Genomic DNA, 13570 nt, shown 5'->3' on the forward strand with positions numbered 1-13570 from the left:
CAAGTTGATTACCACAGCCGTAACAATACGTATTTTTCGCAATTATTAACTTAGAATTTGAGAAACGATTACTCAGACTGATTTATTCACTTTAGGGTTTAATTTTCTCAAAACAAACTTTGATCGATTCTGTAGGTATCATTACCAAGCTTTGACTTGATAATTTCGAATAAATTGAGTATTGGGTTGATTGTTATAAATATTTTATTTATTTGATCGATTCTGTTTAACATTGATTAGTGAATATTGCGTTTCGTTTGTTAATCGTTTGAATGCAAAGTAAAACGTATGTATCACTGCATTGTAACTGGTTTATTTTGAATCCAAATCTTGGTATATTGATTAAAATGTACAACTATATAAAACTGTACTTACAGACAAATATGGACAGTGATCAGCATAAGTGTCAGTTCCTCCAAACCTACTTAGTTGCGAAGGCCTTATTTTGGGCAGGCTATCGAAGTGTATATGCTCTGGTTTTAGAGGTAAACTGTGTTTTATCAAATTGCATATTCCGTATGCATTCACATGCGGAATGCAGTGAATAATTGACTCTGTATTAATTATTTTATCACACCAAGGTGATGACGTCCGGTTACTGTAAACAAAAACAAGTCAGATAATCAGCTCAATTAAATGAAAGGTGTTAAAATGCAATTCATTAATCGGTTCAACAGACTGGTGAACCACGTTACGATTGACCATATACATTGTATCAACATATTTCAATAATTAATGATGAATTAATCTGGCAAGTTGAATAAAAGCAGGCCAAAATTCATTTTAGCGAGAACATGCAACCAGTGGAGTTCAACTGTGTCAGTATGAGGCAGTCACTCATCGAAGACAATTGAAGATAACCGCTCAATGTCGTGGGATTGTTTGAAGTTGGGTATGAACACTGCCGGATGCCTGTCCAAACGTTTGAAGTTTAAGCGTTTGTGAGTATACGAATGCCTGTGTTTGAGTCCCGTATGAATGATCCTGGAGTGCCACTGGTGAGGCGTTTCATAGAAGGACGAAACGGTTGCACAGTATCTCCAGGATTTTAAAAGGTGGTTGAACATTGATCGGTTCATTATCTCAATTAAATTCAACAATCCTCACCACCGTACACTTTCATTCAAATATTTGGTAGACACATGAATTAATGACAGTAGATATTTCGGTGAAAATATGTTCACCGTGAATTGTGTTGTCTGTGAAATAAGAAAGTTCGGCACTATTGACCGGTCAATTTACAAGTGAGTATCAACGGAAATCTATATTCGTTAAAGTGTCTAGAACGTAATTAAACCGTAATTCAGAGCAAAGATTTCTGACAGATTTTAGTTATTTTCTGTTTAGTTATGATTATGTGCACCAGTCATCAAGTTTCATGACACCACAGCCGTTTACTATTTACATTTGTTTAAAACATCTAAGAATTTTATGAACTAAGTGATAACTCGCAATTCCGACTTCAATAACAGAGAAAAGACCACTTCTTATTGTCATTTACTTCGCCCACTAACTAGAGTTTTACATCCACACTTATATAGAATGGCAATTGACACCGACTTAATACAAGTTATATTCAGTGTTTGCCAGTTAATGATATAACGACAGAAATAAAAGTACATTCTTGTTTCTACTATGTACGTTGTGATACGATACCACAACTGTTTGCTCAGATTTTACAGCAATTAGACCATATACGCGATCGATACTATCTACACAGAATGACCATATTATACCAGATACCAGATATTCATGGCTAATAAAACAAATCAGAGAGTACATTTAACAAGACTTTTTAATCAATGGAATTACGGGTAGTTATACTGGGTCAGTCCGCAATAGAAATCAATAGTAGGAAGGAAATTACAAGTTAAGTAGTCAATATAAGTGTCTTTCAGTTCATGCTCAGTGGCCAGTCATATTTACTTTCACGAGCCACATATCAGTAAAGGATATTGTTAAGTTTTAGGAATTTTACTGCTCTAACAACAGCTCATGTAAAAATAACTAGGTTACTTACATTTTTTTAAATCATAGATTAATTACACTGATGCATCAACGACCTTGATCTTCCAAATGCTATGTGGTTTTGATAGTTTACTATTTACGAAATAGATCAAATCTGTGTTTACAACCGTATTTTGAATGAAAGGCAGTTATAAAACTTCTATCTAATTAGTATCAGCAAAGTGAAATACAAACAATAAAATTATATGCTTGTGATTGAGATTGACCATAGGTAATTCTGTGTGTAATATACCGCGACAGATGATTGATGACAACGATAGTAATTTAAGTATCTGTTTAACAAACCTAGTCAGTCAAAATTCACCTCACACTAGAAAAAGGAAAATGTGGTATATCAATATTTGTCTATATTCTTGCCTTTTAATGAATTCACCACAACTTTTGAAAATAAATTCACATCCTTGACCACGGCCCCAATCCCAAGGTTTAGCCATAGAAATATCTACATTATACCATCTGAAAGATGAAGAGTTAATAGATATCATCATCAACATCATCATCATATTTTATAATAATAATAATCTACTGACCGTTCAAAGAATTCACTGACAGGAATTGTCGATTAACTCCTAACAATCAATAATCTTAATTGGTTCAATTTATAAGCTTAAATAATGCAGTGAATGGATCAAAGTAAATCAGGTTGATCAGCTAATCGAACATAATTATTTAAAAGTAACTCATAATTGTTATTCATTATTGTAATCTTTTGTTCAGTCTACTAGGATTATATGAATACTTGAACGATGTGTAAAATCGAAGTAGCGAATTTAATTGAAATGTCATCACGAAGTTAAGCAGCACATTAGTGTTATGCCTAATTTCAGTTTCAATTATTCTGATAATTTCATTTTCAGAAATCGTGCAATGGGATAGTTTATAGGACTAGAAGGCTCTCTGAAAATATAGATGATTATGAATGAATACGCTCAGTCGATCGGTCATCGGCCAAGTGAGAGGTTAGATTTTCTGACAGGTGCAACCTATGGGTTAACGTTCGACTTTCGAAGAAGACCGATACACACTATTGGTCGGATATTTGTTTTAATGTCCCGGGAGCAATAGACATATACTTATGGGAAGTTGTCCATACACTTACGATTAGAGTTTAATTAATAAATCTTCCTGATATTTATCAACGTTCTCACACAAGCAGCAGAACGAGATCTCGAATAGGAAGACTGCATAACAGTAACAGTTCACATTTTACAAAAATTTGAAACTAATACATTTTAATTATCACCGTCTTAAGCTTATAGTTACATAGTGAGAAAATATAACGAAATTTTCACCATCGATACACATATTCACACACTCAACAACACACTGTTTTGAACTTTACCCAGTATCTTTGAAGTAGCTGAGAGTTAAACCTGAAACAGACGCCATGATGTCGCAAGTAGCAGACATAGCTTCACCCTAAAAATTAAAACACAGAATTGACGTTGGAGTAATCATTTGAGAGAATATTTATGACTTGATATTTGTTAAATTTAATGTAAACTTACAATAGACAGACGTCGTTCGAAGTGTGAATGTTTATTTCCATCGCCACCATCGGATTCTAGATCAACCGCATCAAGCTCATTGCATCGAAAATGATTTCTTGCAAAGTTCTGTTTGAAAGAAGAGAAGATAAAAATAAATTAATCTAGATTCTTGTTTGAATGTCAAATATACATCAAGAGGCTACATTGATCAGGTTGGTTGAAGTCAACAAAACTACTGCAATTCGACAGTCTTTATTTAAAGAAACATGTAATTTTATGTTGAAATGGAAGGGCTTTTAAGATATATTTGTAGTAATGACTGTTACGTTCAACTGCTTACCAATGTTGCATGAGAGTCATACTGAAGTGTGAATTGAACGAGGTGGTAGAGACACATAAGTAATCCTTCAGTCCATATATGTGTGTGTCAATGTAAATACAGTACAAAGGTCAGTACGGATAGTTTTTGGACAGCTTTAAATAGACGAACGAAGGATGACTGGTGATAATTTACTAAGAATGAATAAAATGTTTTAAAAGTATGGACTGGTGGTCGTTGATCTTCTATACTTCCTCCTCGTTCAGTGCGAGTTAGTATTGGGAGAACCACCAAGCATAGAGTATCAGTTTCCATCGTCCTTTCCGCGTCTACGCGTATTAGTTGGCTGTAAGACACAACAGTTTGTCTAAGTACAATGAAGTGTCTTGATCGACATAATGATCGAACTCTGTATAAAGTGAACTGACTTGGCACTGAACTCTATGATTTGTAGATTGACCGTGAATTCCATTGTTTTTCTACACACTATTGCTAATATATGTGTTAAAGTATAATGATAATATTTGCACAAGTAAATTGATTTTTCATGATTTCCAGTTAGGACACCTGATTTCCCATAGGAAATTTACGATAGATGTGAATTGTTTATGATATTGAACCAAACATTCATTGATAACATTTATCTAATTAAGGCGAGAGAGAACAAATTAATCAATTTAACAAACATTTTCTCTCTTCATATGCCAATAAAACAAGCTCTAGGAGTAATCCACAATAAAACATCACAGAATCAGTGAAATATGTGTAAAGTCAATGATATACTTACGACTACACTTGGTAATGTTAATGCGACTCTCTTGTACGTCTTCTCACCGGAGACTGTATGCCATGTCCTGGACACGTATTTTATAGTATTTCTGAAAACAAGGTTCCAATAAGTAAATTGATACTGCAACGTTTGAAATGTACTTTGAAAATACAGTCATTTGATCTGATATGTGAATAGTATTAAGATAATAAAAGGTTATATTGCTTGTATAGACTCTGTCTGTTTGTCTTAACCTGAATATCTGAACTGAAATTCTCACATATAAATGGGTATTTGGCTTTTAATACTGCGCATGCCAAATGAGACCAGTCCCTGAACAATTTGGGAATTGAATGGGAAATTTACATTCCATGATTCATTGATTGTCATTCATAATGGGGTCGATTCATTGCCAATGAGCAACTGATGATCCAGTTGCTGATTGAATTAGTTACTTCATGCCAGTAATTTGCAATGGAATACTTATCTACCCTATAAACGAACTGTTCGGATGGAAAAGTTGAGCATGATTTGAGGAAACTGGAATATTTTCAATAATTACGTAGAAAGTGTTCTATGAGTTGGATTCGAGAAAGAGTTTGGAACTCCGTCGTTTTATGTATTTTAAATAAGACAGTGTTGTGTTAACGCAAGATGTTAAGACAGAGAGTCGAGTAGTGTTTTAAATGTTCCTTACCGATCAGCTTTTAATCCTTCGTTGGCATTTGTTGGCAATTCCGGTTCACCAGTATGTTGGTTACGCCTTGTTCTAGGACTACCATCATCATGACGTAGGTAAGGAAACAACCGATAATCGAAGCCCTGTTCAATAAAATAATATTTTATTATTGATTGAAATCATTTGAACGAGTCTCCCAGTGGCGTTAAGAGGCATATGTCAAGTAACTTTATTTATTATTGCTATTTTCTGCTATTTTCTTAACATCCTCATCGAAAGTGGAGTAAAACAATTCACTTGATCTCTTCGATAAATTTAAAGGCATTCAATCGTTTGTTAAAATCAATTCACGAAAGCTTAACGACTGTTAGCATCCCTATGCTTTTCTTAACAAAACGTTCTGTTGCACACAATGGAACGTAACAAAAGTATGTAACTACAGCTGTGAAATTGTCCTTCAGTTTGCAGGTCCTTGCAAATCACGCGGGTTACTACACCTGAGAAATTATCCGAAACTGTGAGTAAGGTGATAATGATAATTTATTAATACTGTTTCATTGTGCACATTGTGTAGTGACTTCAATGGTCATCGTTACAAGAATACAATACAAGAATAAGTAAACTGTGTAATTAATAGTTGTTTCACTCACGAATGTATGTCCTAATTCATGAATAATAACTCGTTTCAATTCGCCTGGGTTGTAATCAATATATTTCATAGCTGATAAAATTGTAATTGACCCGGCGATTGGTCTTGTTTACAAACAAAAATAATACAATCGCAATTATTAGGCACGGAATAATGTAAATGATAAGTGGCATAAATCGTAATAACTGACAAGCTTTCGAATCATTGAAAAGTTGACAGCATTTAAGGTAACTGCGGTAACAACGGAAGCTATTGTATCACAGAGCATTGGTAGTTTATAATGAAAAGTCAGAAAGAAGATGCAGCGACTTATAAATTTCAAATAAATTTTGACTGAAACAGTGTTTTGAAAACAAGTAGATTTTTGTCGTGTGATTGAAAGATTCCTAAATTGTTTTCTATATAACTAATGCAACTGTACATAGTGAATCAGAAACATGCAACTGTTCTTTTCAATCCTAGTTTTTATGTCTGATCATGATAACATCCCACCACCGGATCAGGTAATTGCATCACAACACTGTACGACGTTTTCAGTGAACCGTTCAAAAATCCTAACTCAGGACATCACTGGCATCACGAATGGTTGTGATGGTTTCGCTCAAATGCTAACCATATGTATAGAAGTGTTTCCTGTTTCACAAAATCAAGCCACACAATTTAAAGTTTCATCAACACTGACGACGGCCGTATAAAATCAATTAGTGAATAATCGTAGCCAGTTCAGAAAATCTGTTAGTTAAAATTGTCAAGTGAAGAGCTAATAGAGAATGCAATTTTCGTTCTAGTGTACTGCATATGACGCTGAGTTTGAAGAAGTAACATTTTTGATCTCAATGTTTAACACGATATCTGTGAGACCACGAACTGGTTTAATTTGTTGACTCGCATGTTATCTGAATTATATTGGTTTTTGAGAGGTAGTGAAGTAATCATTGCACTTGTTTGTTTCGCTTGGCAGCGAATTGTCCGTATTGTCGGTAGACAATTAAGACGTTGTGATACTTGAATGATATGAAACAGGAAATTCAAGAACATCTGTGGTACTAAAATTTGGATAAGTTAGTCTCAGTATAAGATTTTAACCGAACGCAAACAATAATTTTGACACACCAACCGATCTGTTACTTACCTATTCGTGTCTAAATCCAGCTGACAAGTGTCAGCTGTAGCCAACGATGTGTGAGGTCCATAATCACCCGAACGAATAAACAGAATAAAGTCACTTTTGTCTGACTTTTTGACTTGGACTTTTTTCACAACATCTTTTTCAGATGAACGACATTTCTATAGAGTCGGAACATTAGAAAGGTTTGCATAAAGTTGTCAGAGGACAAAACGTAAAAATTGTACTCGAAATGTTTTAAGCTACTTTTGTTGTCACAGCTGATCCAATGATTATTATTATGTACACCTAAAGTTGTTCAAAGCTGGAAATCAGTGTTTTGTTTTTTCAAGGGTGACCTTCATAGTACATGAAAAATCCAAATAACCGAGTTAAAATACCGATTAACAACACAACCGCTGAAGCTTCACTTCCTCAGCCAGTGTTGATTGATAGAATCTAAATTAAATAACAAATCTCTGTACCTCAACTATGTTCGATAATGAGCACAAATCACCTTTGTGTTAAGAATGACAGTCCATCATGCGACACTGTATGGGTGTCTCCCAGAGTTCCCTTAGCTTTTAAAACAATTATTAACTGTTTCGCATTATTACGGAGAAAAAAATATGCAGAGTGATGTTGAAAATGATACAGTATATGACATGATCACTGCCCGGTAATAATGAAATTTAATGGAAAAGTTAACCACACCGAAACAGACTAGCGATAACATAGATAACTAACGAGTTCGACAGTTCGGTTATTTATCTGTATGATGCAGTGAGATTTCCTAGCGTACGTGTTTAGCAGCAAGAATTTTATCACATAAAATTCACGACACTCGGAAATGTATCTTACTGGATGCTAATGGGCACCAACTGAAATAACTTTCATGTTAATTCATATGCAACGTTTAGTGATCCTGTTGTGGTATATGCTAACTATGCCAACAGATAAAAGTAGCATTTAGCAGCAGTCGAAAGTGGGATACCTGCCAGCACAAGATGGAATTGAAGAGAACAGGAAGGCAAACAAGTAACAATGTAACAGCGACAGAATTTAAAGAATCACAAAGTACGTAAAAGAAAACTGAAGGAAGATGTGCAAATAATGTATTTAATGCACGATTCTCCTATTTCATTAGGGTAACTGTGTAAGCAATAAGTAGATTTACCGCATCTGGGTTTACGCTAACTACACTGTAATGTTTTGGAAATAACGTTGATCGAGACGTGATTTACTTTCCCCGGACACTTTAGAGTGTTGTGAACTCACAAAATACCCTAGAGGTAACGAATCAAGAACTTATAAACTATCTGAAATTCTTATTTCGTGTGAAGTAATAACTGATGTTCTTCATAGGATTGTTGAGGATGGAATTGATTATTGCCTACACTAAATTGGATGTTTTCTGATGATGGATGAGATGTAATCTCCACGTTTAAGGTACGACAAATATTCAATTATTTCAACTGGGCAACTGACCTGGAGATACTTCTCGGGGATTTCAAAACCGTTACATATCGACACTTTGTTACAACCACCTTCGCAGTAATGATATTGTGGCCGCATTTGTGATCGAACTCGTTCATTGCAATTGCTAATGTATTCGAAAGGAGATTAAACAACAGGAAAAGAAATGTTTATTTATCACTCTGAGTGCACATCATTGTGTAATGACACATTCAAGAAGTCGACCACCGTCGACCACAATGTTTTGTGTCAGTGTTTACCTCCGAGGTGTATCCAAAACACAATAAATTTCTAACTTCTCGTTGCTCAAACAATAATGGACACGATCAGCTACCATCTGCATTGACAACCACCTGTTGCTTATATCGAGGCTGTAGTCTACTCAAACTTAATTCATTTCTGTCAGAGATGTTCTCGAAACACTACCTCCTTAGTTCGGGTTTTCACTGGTTGACTCTCTTCCTAGAAACCACTCGACCTCTGGATATACGGTGTGAAAAGATGTCTGCTTAATGAAAGCCCTGACACTATGCAGAGAGTTCAGAACACAGTGGTTGGGAATGAAACAATTATAGGGATGGAATCCTCTCCCAACAATGCAATTTATCGCGTCAGCACTGGCTTTCCTCCACACTCTGACCGATAGCACCCAGTAAACTATTTGACCGAGCTGATGACTGGTAATGTTCTTGGACGCATTATCACACTAGATGGATTGTTGATGGACATAATATCAGTGTGTTTGTCTGCTTACTATGATGACAGTAATCTGTTGAACAATGCGCTCTGTATTGCTGTATTGCTGTTATCAGTTCACTCTAAAGTCAAAAGTATTTGTAACATCAATGTCTTAGTTTCAGTGAAATGTATAAATATGTTGTCCTAGTTTCTTTTTGTAATAGGTGTGATAATAACCAGATTTTAGTGGTTATTCACAAACTGTACGTTCGCCAGTCATCCAGTAAATGTCTTAGCATCTTTCAAAAGGTTTCACAAAACGTGGGAAGTGTTCAACTTTACTTCGCAGATGTACGGTGCATTGAAACGATTGAAACCCGCGTACTGGTAGAGGAGTAGGGTGCGTTTTTGTTATAATTTTGCCACAATCACTATACTGCCTAATGTTGTTGATTTAGTCAAATTAACTGCAAGATATGTTTGACAAATCCTAAATAGCTTGTGTCATAGATGCAGATGAGTTTTATGAATTTCAATGATGTTGGCGTTGGTATTATAAAGTGGTGACCCTGATACACTACAAGTTTACTTCCGTAAGAGAACAGACAGAAGATATATGTGGTTTGTTCTCTGAACAAACATCACATCACACATCAGTATAAATGTTTAGGATGACAGGTCAACTGCAACAAAGAGAATCCTAACAATATCACAACATGGAAATTACCCAATTTGTATGACTGTTAATAAACTAACCGTTCTATTAATATTTGTTGGGTAGAGATTCGCTTCGGTTGTATTGCCTTTGTCCAGAATATCAAAGCATCTTTGACCTGCCTCTGCAATTCACAAAAGTGTTCCAATCAAACAAAGGATGAAAACAGGTTTAGTTTTGAAGACTATCGAATATTCAGTGACTGTTAATCTTGGTGAGATTCTCAGTACTCCATAATAATGATTATCACAGATCAATGAGTCATACATCTTATTGGTTCTCAACTGTTTCATAATTTTTTAGGAAGGACAAAGTGGAGTGACGAAATCGGTGACCCAAATTAGTCTATCAGTATTCTGAACTGAAATGGTCATAGACGACTAGTCATTTAAACTCATGGTTTATTGATGAATAAATTATTAACCGTAATTAATACTGGATTTGAAGTGTTGTCGAATCCCAATCTGTAACATCGTTGACTAAATTGTGCAATGCACATTCTATGGTAAAGACCTGATACCTATCGTTTGAAAACACTCATAGTAATGTACTTGTGTCAGATTTTCAATGTATTGATATTTATCATACACTTATCAAATCCTGGCCTTTCCTGCTACCTTAGCTTGGTGATCTGGCTTGCCTATCATGGTGAACCAGTCGAGCTATACTGACTGGAACAATAATTCCTCAAGGTCCTAACATGCCAGACAGGTCGGTTGAAGAGCGGTAAGACCAAAAGCAGCAAATCTGTGATCCAAGGGTGAAGTCGTACTGCTAACTGTACAGAGGTGTCACGGAAGCAAGAGCTTTCTTTCAGACAACCAGCATAAAAGCGATGCTGCCTTCCCACAAGGAGGGCTATGATTAGAATAGGTCGACCGTGAAAATGCACATCATGCCTTATCCCACGGACATCTGTCTCCGTCGGTATATTCCAAACAATTACGGAGTTAACAAGGAAATTACTCACAAAAGGTCGTGAGTGACCGAGTTTAGGCAGTTGAGCACTGCGGTTATGCTCTCAGTTCACTAAGACCACCTCTATCCTAATTTCACTTTCAGGTTCCTTTGTACTTGATGTCCTTCTGATTTTTTATTGCCATTCATCTGATCTTAGAACACAGGCATGCTTATTGGCGACTGATAATGATGATTATTCTTGACTTAAATGCAGCATTTGACTCTATAGATCGAGAGGTTCCGTGGCATTGTCTCTCATTGAATAGTGTATCTCAGACGTACATAAACCTTGTGAAAGACTTTTACTCAAACACCACTGGTCGAGTCAGAGCTTATGACGAACTACCATCTGATTTTGCAACCTCTGGTGGCGTCGAACAAGGTTGTCCACTATTTCCATTTTTTTCTACTTCATCATAGACCTACCGCTGAAAATAGTGTTCTCGTCGACTGAATTTTAAGGAATAGATCTCCCACCAGGAGGTGCACTGATCGACTTAGAATATGCAGATGATATAGTTCTGTTTGACGAAGACGCTGATAAAATGCAGAGTGTTTGGTGGCACTGAGCGATAATGCCAGGACGTTTGCAATGCGTTTCTTCCTATTTTGAAATTCACGTCGTTACTTCAGGTTTGGGCTGTGTGAATACATGAACTAAGAATAGGGAATGAAGTGGTCGAATGCGTCGACGACTTAAATTATCTTGGAAGTCTGATCTGCCTAAATATGTTGGTATCTGACGAAATCTCTTCATGAACTCAAAAGCTCGTTTGGCTTTTGCCAATTCGTCAGCCATCGTGAGGGCGAGATATCGGTCTATCAATTCAGGGGCGATTATACTGTGCGACAGTTCGTTCTGTTTTAGTTTGCGGCTGCGAAACTTGTAGAAGATACTCGTAAGTCACTAATATTCGATCATGTCACATGTCACGTAAATATGTCCCGTATCAGCTGGGTTCATCAGGTAAGTCATAGTGAGGTTAGATGCAAGGTATTATGGAGTGATGGTAAATTAGTTGATGAGACTGTGAATCTTCATCGACTGAGATGGTTGGGCCCCGTGTTACGTATACCTGAACACCGATTACCACGATGTGCAATGCTGACTAGTGTTGTGGATGGTTGGAGGAAGGTTAGGGGTGGCCAAACCAAAACATGGGATCAGTCCTTGAAGTCACTAACCTGTAGTCTGAGCCATGTTGGTAGATGCAGACTACTTGGTTGGGGTCCGCATGACTATCATAACCAATGGTTGAAGACTCTATGTGACATGGCTCAAGATCGATCACAATGGGGTTGGTGTATACACTCTCTGTCTTTCCTTAAACTGTGAGATTAAAATTGCCTAATATCTTTCGTTTTGCGAACTAGTTGTTTCTTCTTGTATTATGTCAATACGCACAATGTTTTTTATATATTAATACCATTGAAGTAACTCCTTCTATAAATTCGGTGTTCACTGTCTTGTGCTTATGAGGGGTGACAATGTGAACTGATACATATGTGCGTCTGGTCCTACATTGTAGCTGACTGACTGACTGACTGAATTATATTTGCATAGTAGTAATCTACTGTTTGGTTTTGTTTTAAGAAGACAATATTGTCCGAAAAATAACACTACGTTTGCTTAGGCAGTTTTCTCGTATTTCTGGCCTGACATTTTTATCATTTCTGAGATCAGTGTTTAGATAAAATAATTTGTCCATTAAATGTCTTATAAACTTCAACTTCTTCAATTATACCTTCCATCTGTGAGAACACGAATTTTATAGTTAGTTGGTATGTATTGCATGACCATGAAACAATACATAAATCGTATTTAAGAGCATATGTCAGAATCCTTGAAGTCAGTTGTAATAACTAACGTTTTAAACAGCCTAATGTTCTTGAATGCATGTACAAGTTTTGAAAAGTGTAACAATAAAAAGTGAAACAATGCGTTAAATATTAGACCGAAATGTATCCACAAACGTAATCGCACATTTTATGTTCGGTGCATTACGTAGATAAAATTTATATAGAATGAGTAACATGGGGCTATAAATGATGAATTAACCTTGGAGCTAAAGCATTTAATGCATAATTACAAACGACTGGGCTATCGTATAAATACAAAACGTGTATGTATTTGCAAATAACATTCTTATGGTTGACTAACCTTCAATAAATCATACTGTAAATGGTTTTTTAAATCTTCACTCAGAACCACTCGGACACGGAATTTTTCACCAACGATGAATTCACTTCTTCGACGTATATTAGGTTTAAGATTTTCACTGTCACTCTTTAAATAATTGTAATAACAATTATTGAATCGAATACAAAATTACGGCATAGTTTTGTGCTACCAAACATTCCACAAGTCTCTCCTTCAAGAGAAAAAAATACAAAGTAATAAGCAGTAACGACATTTTCTTAAAAATAAGCAGAACGGAAGCAAATTCCATTGAGGTTTTGGTATTAATATGTTCACAGAGCAACTTATATAGATTTTACGGGTGACGTGGATGATAAAACAAACAGTTTTAATTAATTTGTAACCTCTTTTAGTAAGTATTCAATGATAAACAACGATGTTGTCTTTTTGCAAATTCAATTTTTCTTTGAGAAAAACAAAACTACATCTCAATTACTCTCAGATTCACTACATTTTATGATCACAATCAATATTACGTAGGTTGAATAAATTTTTGAATACT

The 13570-nt window shown here is 35.7% G+C and overlaps 1 protein-coding gene across 1 annotated transcript; it reads right to left on the bottom strand.

Annotated features, from left to right (window-relative positions):
• Positions 1-342: 342 nt before the first annotated feature.
• Positions 343-13318, bottom strand: MS3_00010913 (uncharacterized protein; the record flags this gene model as incomplete). The annotated part of the gene is made up of 12 exons (XM_051219327.1): positions 343-598; positions 2386-2484; positions 3371-3447; positions 3537-3644; positions 4625-4715; positions 5304-5428; positions 5936-6038; positions 7067-7221; positions 8528-8642; positions 9950-10032; positions 13030-13155; positions 13202-13318. 12 exons carry the CDS (start codon positions 13316-13318, stop codon positions 343-345), a joined length of 1455 nt encoding a protein of 484 aa, XP_051066374.1.
• Between the last annotated feature and the right edge of the window lie 252 nt (positions 13319-13570).

The sequence above is a fragment of the Schistosoma haematobium genome, chromosome 4 (assembly GCF_000699445.3).
Source record: "Schistosoma haematobium chromosome 4, whole genome shotgun sequence".
NCBI lineage: Eukaryota > Metazoa > Platyhelminthes > Trematoda > Strigeidida > Schistosomatidae > Schistosoma > Schistosoma haematobium.